Source organism: Hippocampus bargibanti, linkage group LG15 (genome assembly GCF_051943395.1).
Source record: "Hippocampus bargibanti isolate YZ-2025 linkage group LG15, ASM5194339v1, whole genome shotgun sequence".
Taxonomy (NCBI): domain Eukaryota; kingdom Metazoa; phylum Chordata; class Actinopteri; order Syngnathiformes; family Syngnathidae; genus Hippocampus; species Hippocampus bargibanti.
Window position 1 is genome coordinate 4,804,916 of NC_142748.1, and position 17,761 is coordinate 4,822,676.

Consider the following 17,761-nt stretch of genomic DNA (forward strand, 5'->3'; position numbering starts at 1 on the left):
GGCGCAAGTGAATGAGTTTTTTAACTCAACAATGCAATACAAACATATTGGTTTACTGTATATAGAGCTTTCACAACAGTTGAAGCTGGAACAAAGCACTGACGTGGAAAAAAGGGAAATGCTAGCTGCCCCTTTGTGGAAGTGAAAAACATTGCCAGAAGTCTGGCCAGCGCTTTATCCGCACCCAAGCAGGAAAAAGCAAAACCCGAACAAATTCAGGAATGGCGCTCTACATCATATTTTCAATTCTCGAATAAATTTGTGAATGGCAGTGAATGAGTTAAAATGGTTTTACCTATCAGTCAAAGCAAGAAACAAAGTGATTCCCAATCATATTGAATACAGTCGAAGCAAGAAATCTAGCGATTATTCATGATATTCAATCCCAAGGACTCTACTGATCAGCCAAGTGCGGTTTATGCCAGTGCAAGAAAAAGAGGATTTGTCATTTCCGCCTTCTACAAGTTTACTCGTGCATTGAGTTCTACTGGAAATGATATTTCTGTAAGATGTTTCAAACTCTTTCCACGGATTTTAGCTGGAGCTGTGCGATTGGATGGAGGGATGTGATTGATTTTGAATGACTATTTTAACCGGTATCTAAAAAAAAGTGGATTTTTCCACATCCCTTCAAGTCTTATAAAGGCGCTTGACAGCTTCACTCTGCATATTTATTCAGCTTTTTTGCCCATTTATTTATTTCTTCTATTTGGCTATTGAGGCCATCTGTCTCTCACATGCTGTTTCCTCTCACTACTTTTGAATGCACCAGTTTTTTTTTACGGCACGCCGCCATCTGCCAAAAGTTGTCTTTTGAAAGTGACGGCATACATATAGATTTCTGGAAATTCTTGCCAGGGATGGGCAATGAATTAAGGTTATCAATTAATTCAAGTTCATTTGTCAATAGAGTTGTTTTTTTTTTTAATCATAAATTGTCCTTAGCACACCTCTGCTGACCCATAGTGCTTGCAGTAACAACATGGCTGCCGATCTCTTGCAAAAAAAAGACAATTTTGAATTTTGATTCCTGCTATGAGACAAACACCAGCGCAATCATTATCAAGAAATAAGCTCTGACAGAGGCAATCACGGAATCAATTGCGCTTATCGTTTCCAGTGACACGGCGCTCATTTGTATGTTGCAAAGCGGTGATTGATCAATTTGTCACAAACTTGCACTTCCCTGATGCAAATATTTTGCGGTTTAGAATGATTCCAGTCCAACTAGCTCCACCGAGAAACCGTCATGAGGTACAGATTGGCCTTTTCAAAAATGAATGTTTCAAAATTGTTAAGTTTCATTTCTGTGAAGGTTGATTTTAAGAAAAAAATAAAGCTTGCTTGCTATTAGGAGGTAAACGACAAATCCATTCATTTTCTATTGCTTATCCGGGGTCAGGTCATGGGGTCAGAAGGTTTAGCTTGGTAGCTGAGACTCCTGTCTCCCCAGCCACCTCTTCGAGCTCTTTCCGAGGGATCCTGTGGTGTTCCAAGCCTAATCTTCGCTTTGAAATGATTGGTCGAGAAATTTGCTACGGGTAGTGATTGATAATTTGCTTCATTGAGGAAAAAAAAAAACACTGATTGACCTCAACTCATTCACTGCCATTCACAAACTTATTCGGGAATTGAAAATAAGATGTAGAGCACCATTCCCGGATTTGTTCGGGTTTTGTTTTTTCATGCTTTGGTGCAGATAAAGCACTGGCCTTGGCCTCTAGCAATGTTTTACTTTTCCATAATAGGGCTGCCTTTCCCTTGTTTTCATAGTAGCGCTTTGTTCCAGCTTCAGCTGTTGTTAAAATGCTATATAAGCACATATGTATGTATTGCATTGTATTTCGGACAGTCACCCCCATTTCAAGCTCAAATAACTCCAGACACATATAATATAGGAATTAACTTTTTTTCTGATGTAAGAAGAAATTCTAAGGTTTTCTACGCTGAATTGAATGTTTATTTACAGATGAAAGACTCGAGACCAACTAATTAATATTGTGTCAACCTACATTGAAAGAGCTGAATTAGAGCTAGAAGATGGAGGAATGTCAGATTTGCTACGTGTAAAGGACTTGATTGAAAGTATAAAAGATTTTGAACCAGGAATAGCCAAACCAAGTGAAAAAGGTCGGGATGCAGTGCGAAAGAGAAGCATAGTGCCCCCAGACACTGCCCCCTGGCGCAAAGATTTCAAAATATCTGGACAAATAGGTGAACTCGGACAAAAAGATAAACTCACATTTCCTAATTTGGTCAGACAGATAGAAAGTGGGCTCAGTAAAGGCTACCAGGGGGATGAGATCATCGATGCAGTGGTTCGTGCCATAACACCAGGTCTGCAGTTGAGAAGCTACCTCGAAGGGAAAGAAAATCTTACCCTAACTTCTTTACGAAGGATTCTCCGATCTCACTATCAAGAGAGAGGAGCCACTGAGTTGTACAAGCAGCTCTCATCGGAAGTGCAGACTAATAAAGAGTCCCCACAGAAATTTCTACTGCGTGCAATGGATCTTCGTCAAAGGATTCTTTTTGCATCTCAAGAAGCTGAATCAGAGGTGAAGTATGATCCCACGTTGGTCCAGAGTTTATTCCTGCACACAGTTCTGACGGGGTTACAGAGTGACAATGTAAAGAGTGACATGCAACCTTTCCTCCTGCTAACCACCACATCAGATGAAGTACTGTTAGAAAAATTAAACATGGCATGTGCAAATGAAAAAGAGCGACAGGAAAAAAAGAAAAATGCTGCTGCACGGGTGACAACGCTGAACACTGTCCAGGTAGATGACACACCAGTCCCGATTGGGAAGAAGACAGTCTTAAAGCAGAATACTGTTACTGTGCCGAATGAACTCCTTTCAGAGATCAAAGAGATGAGGTCAGAGATGATGCTGTTAAAAGAGCTGCGTGCAGAAGTGTCCCAGATCAAAGAGACTATTCAGAAACCAACAGCCACTTCTCAGCCCACCAGCGGAGGACCTGAACGCCTGCCTGACCACTACCCTGAACAGGTCGCCTTCACTCCACCTTCACAATATCAGGTAGATCCACCAGCCAGGCACTACTACACCCAGCACTCCCCATCAGCTCTTCAGCAGTACCACCCAGCACCAGGGCCCAGGCCGATGAGGGGGGCAGCACAGTTCCAGCAGCGGTTCGCCCCTCCGCAGTACTACATGCCCCGTCGCCCTCAGCCCAGGTGTTATTCTTGTATTCAGACAGGTGAAGAATATTGTCAGCACTGTTTTAAATGTGGAAGTAGTGAACATTTCAGAGCAGGCTGCAAAGCACAGAACTCAGCTAGGAACCATGCTTTAAACTAGAAAGGGTTACTCCAGTGGGACATGGTGTGACCACAGAGACAGATAGGTCCCAGTGTTACAGTGGTGCTATGAAAATGGAATGTAAGCCCCACACACGTGGCCCCGTTCAGAAGAGACATAAGCAGTCATTTGTCGAGCGTACAGATAAGAAACAGTGTGGCAAATTACCTTCGGTCAGGGAGTTAGTGGGAAAGAAATGTCTTATTCGGTGCTTTTTGGGTAACAAAAGGGTTGAAGCACTCTGGGACTCGGGGTCCCAGGTGTGTGCTGTAGATGAGTTATGGAAACAAACAAACTTACCTGACGTGTCATTGAAAAATGTGAATGAACTTATTGACCCTGATAACACTCTCAATATTGTGGCAGCTAATGGAACAGATATGCCTTATGTAGGATGGCTTGAGATACCATTTAAACTTGGTGCTAATGATCCAGGGCTACTTGTACCAGTATTAGTACTAAAAGGTGACCAGCAACAGTGTCCTATCATAGGGTTTAATGTCATTGAGCGTCTTGTGTTAGATAGCCTCTCTAATGAGTCACAAACAGGGGATACAGAAAAGCTCTTGAAATCGGTTAGACTAGCTTTTCCCCACCTTAAGCGCAATAAAGCTGCCACTTTCATAAAAGCAGTTAGTCTGGGACAAGCACATGAGTACCGTGTAAAAACAACAAATGAGAGATTCACTATAGCCAGGCATAGCTCACTTATTATTCCATGCAAAGTACAGGCTAAGCCCTTTAAGGAAGATGTTACATTGGTTTTTGAGCCAAGTGAAAACCCACAGTGGCCAGATGGCCTCGAGCTTTGTGACTCGTTGGTCTCAGTAAAGGCAGGTTCCATCCCTAGGATAGTTGTTAATGTCCAGAACCCTACTAATCATGATATTAGGTTTCCAGTAAAGGCTATTATTGGTACAGTGCAGTCAGTAGGGTCTGTCTACCCAGCTAACATATTTAAAAGGGACCTTCCTTCAGCGGTTGTCAATGAGGTCCATGTCCAGAATACCACCATCGCTCTCAGTGAGCAGTGGGACCCCCCAATTGACCTTTCTCATTTGGACGAAGATAAAAGAACGACCGTTCAGCAGATGTTGAGAGAGGAATCGGCATCATTTTCAAAATCGGACGACGACATAGGGTGTGTGGAAAACCTACAAATGGACATTTTGTTGAAAGACACTGAGCCCGTTTCAAAGACATATATGTCTGTCCCAAAGCCAATGTACAGAGAGGTGAAAGATTATTTACAGGACTTGATAGCGCAGGGGTGGGTGGAAAAGTCCACTTCCTCCTACTCATCACCTGTCGTCTGTGTCAGGAAAAAAGATGGTACACTGCGCTTATGTATTGATTACAGAGAGCTGAACCGGAAAACACACCCTGACCGGCACCCCATCCCACGGGTACAGGACGTGGTGGATAGCCTTGGGGGTAACACCATCTTCTCGCTGCTGGACCAAGGCAAAGCATACCACCAGGGGTTCATGTCCAAAGGGAGCCGACACCTGACTGCCTTCGTGACCCCTTGGGGCCTTTATGAATGGATTCGAATTCCGTTTGGACTCATGAATGCACCAGCAGCGTTCCAGCGGTGTATGGAACAATGTCTGGAGGGGTTACGGGACGAAATATGTGTCCCCTATCTTGATGACATTCTTGTTTTCAGCGGGACATTTGACAACCACGTTGAGGACGTCAGACGAGTGTTGCGACGTCTCAGGGAAAATGGAATAAAACTCAAAGCCCGAAAGTGTGACCTCTTCAAGCCGGAAGTGAGGTACCTCGGCAGGATTGTCTCTGCTGAGGGGAGCCGAATGGACCCGGCAGATACAGCAGCAGTGCGTGCCCTGAAAAACAAGCAGCCAGGCACTGTCGGTGAGCTTCGAGCCATTTTGGGACTATTAAGCTATTATAGGCAATACATCAAAGATTTCTCTTGTATCGCTAGTCCCTTGTATGCTTTGCTTAAAGCCCCTCTGAATGTTGAGACTCAGCAGCATCAAAGACAAAAATGGAAAGTGAGACATAACAGTGTGTCTTCCAACACACGTATTGAGTGGAGTGATGAGCATCAGTCAGTGTTAGAGCAGCTAATAGACTGTTTAGTTCAACCACCAGTTTTAGGTTTTCCTGACTTCGCGCATCCTTTCATTTTGCATACAGATGCCTCTAACCGGGGTTTAGGTGCTGTGTTGTACCAAAGACAAAATGGCAAACTTCGCGTGATAGCCTATGGCTCTCGGACATTAACTGCAGCTGAGAAGAATTATAATTTACACTCGGGCAAGTTGGAATTTTTGGCGCTTAAGTGGGCGATCACAGACAAGTTTCGTGATTATTTGTACTATGCACCATTCTTCACTGTGTATAGTGACAATAATCCACTCACGTATGTACTGTCGACTGCTAAGTTAAATGCAACTGGGTGCAGGTGGGTCGCAGAACTGTCTGATTTTAATTTTACTGTTAAATATCGTCCCGGTAAGGAAAATGTTGATGCAGACAGTTTATCTAGGATGCCCCTTGATATGGTAACATATATGGAAGGATGTACAAAAGAAATGTCGTATGATGCTGTGAGTGCTGCCGTACAAGCGGTTGACCAACAGAACGAGTCTAGTGCAGCTTGGTCTATGGGAATCTCAGCTATGTGTGCCGAGGTGTCACTAAACACACCGATAGCCCCATTGACTGTTGGACAGATCAAGCTAGATCAAGAGACTGACCCCATTATAGGACATATTATTAGATACAAACTGGCGGAGACGAAACCGCTAGGTACTGAACTAAGAAAGCATTGTCCTCAAGTTGTTTGTCTTGTGAGGGAATGGGACAAGCTACACTTTAATGACAGAGGTGTTTTGTACAGAAAAACGGCAAACAGAACCCAACTACTGCTTCCTGAAAAACACAAGGTGACAGTGTTAAAAGAGCTGCATGATGAAATGGGCCACCATGGTGTAGAAAGGACTCTTTCCCTTGTAAGGGATCGTTTTTACTGGCCCTTTATGCAAAAAGAAATAGAGGACTATGTACTGAGAGAGTGTGTGTGCCTAAAACACAAAAAGCCCAACCGTGAGACCAGAGCCCCTCTCACTAATATTGTGACTACTCAGCCTTTTGAACTTGTCTCCGTTGACTTTTTGCATCTTGACAAATGTAAGGGTGGTTATGAATACGTGCTTGTGCTAGTAGACCATTTTACACGTTTCGCTCAAGTTTATGCTACAACGTCCAAATCTGGCAAAACAGCGGCAAACAAAATATTTAATGACTATGCTTTAAAGTTTGGGTTCCCCCTTCGAATTCACCATGATCAGGGTGGTGAATTTGAAAATCAACTTTTTGCTCAACTGAAGGAATATTGTGGGGTTGCGGGTTCAAGGACAACCCCCTACCATCCACAGGGAAATGGACAAGTTGAACGATTTAATCGAACACTGATCCAGATGTTAAAGACACTGACAGAGAAACAAAAGAGTAACTGGAAAGACTCACTAAACAAACTCGTTTATGCTTACAACTGTACCAAAAGTGAGGTGACAGGGTTCTCACCTTTTTACTTACTTTATGGACGTTCACCACGTTTGCCAGTTGATATGTTGTTTAGTTTGAATCCAGACTCGAACCAGGGTGAAACCAACCAGAAGGACTATGTGAAGAAGTGGAAACAGGGCATGGAGGAAGCGTATGCGATCACGCAAGAAAATAACAACAAAGCTGCTGCCAGGAGTAAGAGACTATATGACAGTAAACTAAAGTATTCTACCCTGTTGCCCGGTGATCGTGTTCTGGTTCGAAACTTAACCCCACGTGGAGGTTCAGGCAAACTGAGAAACCACTGGGAGGATGTTGTTCATACAGTGGTTCGTCAAGTCAGCCAAGACATTCCAGTTTATGAGCTGAAACCTGAGAGGGGGAAGGGCAGATCTAGGATACTCCACCGCAATCTCTTGCTGCCATGTGATCATTTGCCATTAGAGACTTCACTACAGTCCCAGTCCAAGGAAAAGTCCACTCGGCAACGACCGAACAAGATGCCGGAAATGGATCCGGAAGAGGATGATGAGGAGGATGAGTACTATCCAGTGTTGCATCGCCAGAGCACCCGACCAGACTCACCAGAACCGCGGGACGTGAGCTTTGTGGAGACAACCCACCATGATGACAATCAACTGGGGAATGAACTGCCGGGGACGGAGCCGGGAGCTGCGGAAGTTGACCAATCTCAGGAGGGCAACATTGGTCCGGAAAATGATCCACCTGTGACAGTGTGTCCCCCTTTTCCCCAGCCACCCCCCAGTAATCCTGATATTGGGGGAAATCAACGGCCACGACGAGAACACAGGAGACCCAAGGTATTCACGTATGATCGCCTTGGTTCGCCATCTTGCTACAATGTAGGGACAGTACCATATCATGGTGAACAGACAATGCCTTGGATGTATGGCGCACACCCCTATTATGCCACGAAATACTACAGAAATGGTTAATCGACACTTCGGTTTAATAGAACAGTGAGATGGAAACAAGAAGACCCCGATGAGCCCTGTATAAGTAAAACGGAATGTATGAAAAGAGTTCCAGTCTGTGAATTGTTGATTGTTATAATGTAAACAGAATGTATGAAAAGAGTTCCAGTCTGTAAACTGTTCATTATTATAGTTCATATTTGGATGCAGTTCATAATACCGTGCGTCATTGTTTTGGGCACGTCGTCCAGCGTATTTATGTATTTACTAGTACATATGTTGGGGACAACATCTATTTTGAGGGGGAGTATGTGACAGGTTGTAAATTATCGTATTTCCTATTTTGGTTACATTCGCGTAGTTCTATTGGTTTACAAATGATATATATCGAAAATGTTTATTTAAACATGGAACGCCTGCTTCGGTTCATGTTTCGTGTCGGACCGATTTAGATCGTTGGACCGGAAATTGTTGTACGCGTACGTTTGCATTAGATCGGGGCATTCGAAGTAAACCACTGTTGAGTCAAGACGTATCACATTGCTTGTCTTGTGGTTTTTTTCCTGGATCCCACAACACCGTATCTCCCTTACTATAGTGGAGAGCGCAACACTTTCCTACTTGCGAACATTCAAGTTACAAACAACGGTACATATGTACATTTTTGTAGTAACATGTGTAGTCTTCTCTCCAGTTGTACATGTACATATATTTATATGTTTTATGAAATGTTTATTTTTCAGTACAAATCGAGGCATTTTACTTTTACAAGAAGAGAGTTTAAGGCTTCTAACGCTGTACTGAATGTTTATATCATCCTAAAACTCAATATTCTGTGGGTCCTGGAATTCAAACGACAATGACAAAAACCCTGGCACTGGAGTGGACACCTTTTTGCACATATCTGGCAGTGAATGAGTTAATAGTTTGGTCAAAACTCTAGGGATCATTTTCTAGACAAAAAATCAAAACTATTTTTTCTCTTTCTCCCAGTTGAATGTGTTTCCACTGTCGGCCTCTAAGTGTCAGCATGCCCCACATTGCTGTACACCCCTAGTCTGTCTTATGTGTGCTCATAAAGAAGCCAAGCTCGCACTCCGTGGACGCACACGCACGGCGCCGTGCAGCCACACGCAGCCAGCCGGGCTCTCTTTCTCCTCTTCTTTCCCCGCGCACTCCGATAGGACTCCTCTGTCCGTCTCTTCCACTCCCTTTTCAACCCTCCTCTTCTCGCTCTGAAGTTAAGTCTGCGCTCCCATCAAAGAGCTTCTTTTTGCTGACTGTGACAGCGCGCTGTGGGTGAGCTTTGAAGTTTCTGTCCGGGGGATGCGCACGGCTTTCCAGCCCAGTCCCGAGGCTTTGTCTGCGGGCTCCTATTCCCGTTAGTAAGTAACCCCTTGGAGGACGGTACAAGTTGGGAGCGGCACGCATACAGGTGTGCCTCCATTTAAATGGACCTGACGCGGACTCCAACTGGAATCGTTTATTAGTTAGTGGAATCTTTTTTGGGAGCCGCACACACCGAAACAACCCCAATTAATTGTCTGAGGGCGAAGCAACGGAGTGGTATCCAGCATCATCAGCATCCAGCGGGGGACTCTACGCACGCTCACTCGACACCTGTACTCTGCGCCGCTATCTTTTGGCACCATGTTGCCTGGTTCCTGGAGCTCTTCTCTGTGGCACGCCACGTGGATTTTATTCCTCCTCATTGTCACTCGCTCTGCGCTTGGGCAAGGTAAGCAGCAGGAGGGCAAATTTTGACATTATCAAAGGAGTTACAGCTTTGAAGCATATGTCTATCCGGTCCTGCCATATCCCTCATATTTCCCAGGAGTCCAGTTCTGAATTAATATAAGCTGTATAATCTACACATTCTCTGCGTAGTTTCTATCGAGGACCAGATCCTCTGCTGTGATGCGATGATAGTCTGGTTTACAGGTGCGCTTCACATATGTTTGACCTTGAAATATGGAAACATGTCCCATGTTATATTAGCTTTGAACATTGTATTTGTTTTACTATCTCTTGTTTGTTTGTGAGAGTGTTTCAAACTTTTTCAATGATTTTCCCTGACGGATTTGAGGACGTTGGGTGACGTTTTGACGATGATCTCCCTATATATCGCTGTTAAAGAATAAAAGATTGGATTTGGCACCAGTGTTTGGTTTTGTTATGTTGAGTTTGCCGTTACAATTAAATGTTGTTTCATGGCAGTGTTCAATTTGATGCTGATCCGGAGTTGGGGGTGCGAGTCCCCTCTGATCAAAGTACAAAATAGATCTTGACATGCAAATACATACAAATAAATCATAAAAATAATAACTCCCTGAGTCCACAATGTCAGAAAAAGGCCTTGACACATCCTCGGACATTGCGATGGGGTATTAGATCTCGAAATAGACTCGGAGCCCTTGGTGACGCTCACTCAATAGCTTGTGTAGTGTGTTGAACTGATGGTTAGAAATAAACAAGGCGAATATCCATCATTCATGAGGGCACATCCGAGTGACTGACTTTTACAGGAGGCCTGGCAATTGCGTCTCCTTAAGATTCATGACATTGCCTGATTCCTTCCCTTCCAGTTCTGTCACTCTTTTAACCAAGCCCCCAGGAGTTGTTTTATTTTGGCGCAGATCTGCCGAGTAGTAGTTGAAAGTGACCCTGTGTGGGAGAGAACGGCTTGCCTTGAATTTTTTTCAGGTTTTTTTTACGACTAGCTTAGCAAAACGGCTTTTTAATGATGGGTGAATGGCCTTCGAGGGCCAGCAACTTTTGCCGAGCGCAGACGGATGGCTTTGTCCACTGTTGCTTTTTTATTTTTATTTTTCTTCCCACATGTAAATGGTAACCTGACATTTGTTTAGTTCAAAACCCATGGCATTGATTTGTTTAATTCTATATTTATGTATTTTTTTTTCCTACCATGTTATCCCCTCACACAATTGATACTTTTTTCACAATTCAGTCCAGCCATGAATCAATGTTTTCAATGTATTTCATTTAATTTTTATTTTATTTTATTTTTGTTAATGTATTAATGTATGCATTTATTTATTTTAGCTTTTAAATTTATTTTAGCTTATTTATTTTGTTTTAGCTTTTTATTTATTTATTTATTTTAGTTTTTTCTTTTAGATATTTAATGTATTTTAGAGTTTTTATTTATTCTAGATTTTTATTTATTTTAGCTTTTGTTCATTTACTTGTTTGTTTATTTTAGATTTTTATTTGTTAGATTTTTATTTATTTATTTATTTATTCATTTATTTATTTATTAATTATTTATTTCTATTTATTTCTATGTATTTATTTATTTGGCAATGTGCTCAACGGAAGCAGTCTACCACATTTCCTGTTGCTATCTGAAACCAGCTTTGGAGGCTGACTGAAAGAAATCAATTGGACATTACAAAGCCCACTATTTGGTTTATTTCAGAATCAGGGTTTTTGACTCTATTTTGGACCAAAACTGTTGAAGCAGTCAGGTCGCGTTGGCTATCTTTTAGTGTCTCACAATTGGTCTGGTGCTCCCTCTCAGGTTTATTTTGGGACTTACAATCTCGTTTGACATGCATACCTACCCATCAGTACCAGAAGATAAGTCAGTCCTCCAGGCTCCGGGCCATCTTGGGAAAAGTACTCTCACCAAAATGTCTTTGTTTAGTCCAATAATAAATGTGAATGGGAAAAAAAGGCTGGTGTGCAACTGATCAGACATTAGCGGCAGATGAGGCGTTTTCAATGTGTTATTCCTTGTAATGGACAGCAGGGTGATGTCTGCTTTGTCGAAGCACCTGCGTCCTGTTTGGGGGAAGAAAAAAAATCTTGCTGCCAGCACTTTTCACACTTCAGGTGGGAGTCCAGTGGTGTGATTTCTCCTGGGAATTAGTTTTCTCTCAAATCTCAGGAAGGGGGAAAACAAAACCTCTCACTGATAGTTCATTACAATCTGAGAGAGAAGTAAAAAAAACGTGTTTTTGTTTTCTTTGGATAGCAGCAATGCTGTAAAGTCAGAGAACGATCATGTGACAGTAGAATTATGACAACATGCAAATCATTTTTGTCAGACGTCTCTAACGCAAATGAAAGTCGACAAGTGATGAATGACACTTGATAGGCGAGTTGCAGTGTAATTAAGTTATTTTTGTTTTGAGAAGAAAAAAAAAAGTTCAATAATTGCCTGGAAGCAGCAAGGCGAAAACCCAAAACCATTGATTTCCCGTGACCTTTGACCCGTCAGGCAGTACTGCACTGCAAAAGCCCTAAAAAATTCTTGAATGGTATGACTTCTCGTATATTTGCGGATCATCTTGATTCACTTGTACCCTCAGGTAATGCGCATGTATCAGTTTGACATTCAACCATTGCAAGCTCAGCCATATTTTTTGGTCCGTTGGAGAGGATTCAAAATCAATAGTACTCCCCTGCTTTTGCCTGTGTTAAAAAAATAATACATAAATAATACTAATCCTTGGAGAATCAACAGAGAATTGAGAGTGACAAACTTCTATGATCGAAATCAGGGGCGAAGCGAAGAATACTGTAAGTGTTTTTTGGAAAGAGCCATGAGAAGATATATGTAGGGTATTTATTTTATGTACTGTCCAATGTAAGGTGAAAGGGTGGACGAGTGGTTGTCTCCTCACAGTGCAGAGGTCATGGGTTCTTACCATGCCTGTGTGGGTTTTCTCTGGATGCTCTGGTGTCCTCCCTGCATTCCAAAAAAAAAACATGCATTGTAGGGTGATTGAACGCTAAATCATCCATAGGCTGGGATGTTTGTCGCTGTGTGCCCTATGATTTGCTTGCAACCGGTTCAGGGTGCCCCCCCGCGCCTACTGCGTGAAGATGGGATAGGTTCCTGCACCCCCTGCAAATATTTTAGGATAAAGTGAATCAGAAAATGGATGGATGGATGGATGGATGGAATGTCCGATGTATGTAGTGGAACGCAGTAGGGTGGGGGGGTCAGGGCTGTCATCCAAGACAAGTTTCTCATACAGGAGACCAAATAAAGTTATTTACCTTTCGACTACAACCCACTACAGTCTGTGTAAATACTGCCAGGTACAAATTGTAGTCACCTTATACTGTATAGCTAAATCTTGACCCTATTGCGACAATCCATTTTCATACCTACCCGTGGGCTCTTTACAACACCTCCAACTGCTGTGTGTGTATTTATTTATTTTTTGTAGCTTCTAGCGACTGAGCAGTGGAAATGGGAAATAGATGTGACTTACAAAGCTTTTCTTCAAAATTTTGGGAAATATTCCTTCTCTTCCTCGCTTGGAATAATCCTCCTTGAGTCAGTTATCAGTGATAAATAATCACCATCTTGCGTACACATAAATAAGCAGGCGTGATAGATGTGGATAAGATCAGACAAAAAGTGGCACCACTGTTAGAAACATCTCTCTGATCGGAGGGTTCACCAAAGTGACAGTGGCACAGAATAATCAATGTCGTTTCCTCCCAAACGATACATCTAATTTCCTCATTGCATGGCGAGCCGCTTCTCATTTATCGGCCTGACATGCGGAAAAGTTTCCTTCCCGCTTGTCGTCTCCGTAACTCACAGGAAATGACCAAGATGATTGGATTGAACGATTTAGAAACTGTTTCAATTTTCTCTTGTCGGATGAGTTGAAAATTCACCAAACTTTTTTTTTTCAATGATGACTTTCCAATGCAACTATGATTTCGCATTTGTAGTGTTGAGGAAAAAAAAAATAGGCTTAAAGGACAACCGACGTCTCCGGACAAGTTGTGTCCATAATTTGTAAAATGGTTTCAAATGACTTCTACTGAGCGTATTTTACAAAGATTCCACCGCATATAGCTATATTTTATGTTTTAAGACTCGCGCTGAATATTCAGGAAGTCTTCTTTTTGAGTTGGTGACGAGTCCGTACGTGACGTCACTAAAGGAACGCCCCGTGACAGAAAAAAGACACATTGTAGCAGTCCTTCCATCACGTCAATGTATTTTGCTGTATTGTTTGGTCTGAAAACCTTCTGTTGCACCCAAAAGCCGACAGAAGAGGGTGTCCAAGCTCCATATAAGGAATTTATCAGCCTGTGGAAACGGAGGTGGCCACAGGAGGTCGCCATTTTGTGCCTCTTTTCTGGTGATCATTTCTCCCCAATATTGCCTCAAAATGGCATGAAATAATCGATTGCAAACATGTATGCTTTCCTCTTAAGAACTATTTGAATCCTATTCATAACTGGAGGTGTAACAAGAAAGCATATTCTCCGAATCTGAAGCCATTGTTTTGATTCTCAAGCAATGCAAGACGTCTTGGCGTGACGTCACAAACTGGGGGCGGGACTTTCTGAAATTGCCCAATTCGCAGCTAATTTTTTTTTTAGATTTTGGACACTTTAAGTCATTTTTATTGGTGTTTTGCATTTGACTAAAAATATCATACTGCGTGTTTTGGGTATTTTAGATGCTATAACACGTTTTTCTGATGTCAGTTAAGAAACAAAAAAGTGACGTCAGTTGTCCTTTAAAGTTAGACTTTGTTTAATTGTTGTTAGTTGACAGCAGGAATTTGTGAGGTCCCAAACTAAAATCTTAATTCTTCAGGACTGCTCCTTTTGAGACTTACTGTTGCTTACCTCATTCACTGCCAGACGATGTGCAAAAATGTGTAAGCCATGTCACACACACAAAAAAAAAAGATCGTTTAGTATTTGGCCTTGAATTACGATATTAATCTTGGTTGGATTGGAGTCACATCTTAAAGCAAAGTGATATTAAAACAGTGCAGAAAACTCAATTCAAAAGACTGTGAAAAATGCAATGTGACTGCTCGCGGAATACAAAAAACATAAAATAAAATAATCTTCATAATAATAAAAGTATTATCCGCTTCAAAAGCGAGAGCACAATACACGTGTAACCTATTAACAGTCTATTTTCAGCGTATCAAAGCATTTAAAAATAAATGAATAAATAAAAAGCCCACAGCTGTAAATACACAAGGTTTCATTACAAAAGGCGCTTTCAACCTCCGCCACCTCCGGAATATACTGTATAGCATCAAACACGAGCTACAATTGTCAGATCCTTCAAAAGGTCGCAGCGAGTATTTAAAAAAAAGCACAACTCGAGGACACGCAAAACATGAAGAGCTGGCGTGTTCTAACCGACTCGCTAATGCCAAGTAACTATCTCAGACTATGGTCAATTGTCAAGTATTATTAAAAAATTGAAAGGAGATCATCATGAAATGGACATGATACGTGGATTTTGTATTTTTTTTGTTACTCTATGGATTATTTCTATTGCACAATGAGGCAGTGAAGATGACTGATGCTGCTTATTTCAATCGGGCAAAGTGGTGGAGAACAAATACATTGGAACTTGAATCATCAATTACAGTTTACGACTACATTGCGCCTTTGTGTGACGCAGCAAGCCATATGCGCGTTTATGATGTTTTGTCATTATGTTTATATTTCCGCCGTGCAAGGTGTTAACGATCAAAACTGGCAAGAGAATTGATGGCAATAATTTGAGGACACATGCGCACCTTAAGTCCGCTGAACTTTTTTTTCCCTCCTCTATTGAATATTTTGAGCCGGTGTGTTTATTTCAACTAAGCAATGAGTTTTTTATAACTAATGTCGAGCGCCATTTCCAAATTTGTTTGGGTTTTGTTTTTTTTCATGCTAGGGTGACGATAAAGCGCTGCCCATGGCCTCTGGCAATGTTTTTTTCTTTTTCATAAGGCATTTCCCTTTTTTCCATGTTAGCGCTTTGTTTCAGTTTCAGCTGTTGTATGTATTGCATTTTGGACAGCAGCCCTCATTTCAAGCTCATATCACTCCACGCCCATATAATTTAGGAATTAATTCTTTTCTTTGATGAAATTAGAGAATCTAAGGTTTCTTACAAAGCATTGAATGTTGATGTAGTCCTAAAACTCAATAACCTGTGGGTTCTGGAATTCAAGTGACAATGACAAAAACCCTGGCACTGGAGTGGACGTAGTTTTGCACATCGTCTGGCAGTGAATGAGATAAAATCGTTTTTTTTTTTAACTGATGAATGGATTCCAATGATTTTCCCACTAATTAAGTAATTTAATTTCACCAAGGAAGTAGCATAATTGTATAGTTAAAGGTATGATAAACACATTTGTTTGTTGTTTGCAGGAATCTCCCCATTGATCACTTAGCTTAAATCAGTGTTTTTCAACCTTTTTTGAACCCAGGCACGTTTTTTTACATTGGAATTTTTTTGCGGCACACCATTAACTTGGCAATTGTGACGTGTTGCCACACGGACGAATATTAAATTGCACTCCCAGGCTTTTCAACACGGACATCGGACAATGACATAATATTGGCAGAAAATGATTAATAAATGTTTGTAAAAGTTTACATTTGAAAAGGGGCATTGGATAGTTTCTTACGGCACACATGATGGTTGAAAATCACTGGCTTAAATTAAGCCAGGCATTATGTATTGCATTACTTTCCACGCCCGTTGTTTTCTCGGCCCAGTATTTGCACCATAGCTCCGCTTCCTTATGCCTCTACTCTCGCCAAACTACCATATTATCATCTGGAAGCCTTCAGCAGAGACGTAATCAACCGCCTTTCAAGGCGAAAAAAAACACAGACCTCTGAAAATAATGCTAGACTTGAACTTTCACGCTCGGTCTTTATTGCGGGCTGCAAGCAGCAGGGTGGCGAACGGCCTCACCCTTTGGTTCAATGAACCATAAAAGTGACTGAAGCCTCAGGGGGCCTTGACTCTACTCATTCATGCAAATCATGCCTGTCTGTAATGTAAATATATTTCGTGGAATCTTGGGAGGTCACCTCGTGAACCTTGTAATTGTACTTTCCCCCCCGCGAGGTGTTTTACGGCAGCATACTGCGATGAAATGTCAACGTGTTTCCAAAGCATTGACGTTAGCGATTCACTCGTGACGACATTCTCGGAAAGAAGAATGCCCTTTGTTACTTCCGACTATATCTTGAAAAGCTACCGATCACTTTCCAGCGCAACACACGAATCAGCTACGTGTTTACAAGCGCTTTCTCCCGCCCCTTATGATGGTTAGATTAATCAGATCTAGCCATATGCTAACATGTTGCAACCACGCCGCAATCTGACCAGGCAACCAGCTGTCGCCGTGGCGTCAAACGACAGAGGACCATCTTAATGGCCTCCGCTTTGATTTGATGAGAGACCGTGTTTTCCCACTTTATGATGTTCTAATGATGCTGTAACTGTCAATATTTCTTTTATCGCTTCCTGGTGGTTCCAGATTGTAATGAGGTCAAGAATTATTTTTGTCACACCTATGACTGGACAATATGGCTGAACAATTTATCACGGTATAATCTTTGTGATAAGGTTTGTGCCATCAGTATCGTCACAACTTTTCTTGTCAATGTTCCGTCAACACTTCCCTCTGAAGTTAGTTATTTTCAAGGTTTTCAATAAAGTGCTTCAAACTGCTTACATATAGACATATTAATCAATCAAGCCAGAGAAACAAGGACAGATTACACAGGTGACACATTGCGAAACGTCCGTGTTCTCCTTTTAATGTGTGTGTGTGTGTGCCATCCATTTGCTTACATTCTACCGCATATTTATTCGTAGCAAGAGTTAACAGCGCTTCAGTTTGAACTCCATCAGAGGTCTGTACCGCTACGGGTGCTTTTTCAGCTCTTGAAAAGTGCTTGAATTTTTTTTACGGTGCTTGAAATTGCAATTATTTATCTTTTAATATCAACTTGCCCAAGGTGACAATGACACCCCCAATTTTCTCGGCAGAACGATGTTTGCGTCAAGTGGATTCACAGTAAGAAGGACCCTACGGTGTGTTTATTTTTAAAGAAGAGTTTCTAGATCGAGTAAAAGGGTTCAACACAAAATTGGGATGTTGACAAAGGCAACCCGTGAATTCCCTGTCCTCACGGGTC

At 41.9% G+C, this 17,761-nt stretch overlaps 2 protein-coding genes across 5 annotated transcripts in view; both read left to right on the top strand.

Moving 5' to 3' along the window:
• Positions 1-2,018: 2,018 nt before the first annotated feature.
• LOC148887188 (uncharacterized) lies at positions 2,019-4,819 on the top strand. Its single transcript, XM_089016203.1, has 2 exons — positions 2,019-3,044; positions 4,687-4,819. The coding sequence occupies exons 1-2, from the start codon at positions 2,049-2,051 to the stop codon at positions 4,711-4,713; spliced, it is 1,023 nt and encodes a 340-aa protein (XP_088872329.1). The 5' UTR covers positions 2,019-2,048; the 3' UTR covers positions 4,714-4,819.
• Positions 4,820-8,923: 4,104 nt separating this feature from the next.
• Positions 8,924-17,761, top strand: part of sdk2b (sidekick cell adhesion molecule 2b) — a 162,557-nt gene continuing 153,719 nt past the window's right edge. For all 4 annotated transcript variants that reach the window (XM_089016246.1, XM_089016248.1, XM_089016247.1 and 1 more), the window contains exon 1: positions 8,924-9,539. In XM_089016246.1, coding sequence (XP_088872372.1) covers positions 9,452-9,539 — 88 coding nt within the window. In that variant the 5' untranslated portion in view covers positions 8,924-9,451. The remainder of the gene's footprint in view (positions 9,540-17,761) is intronic.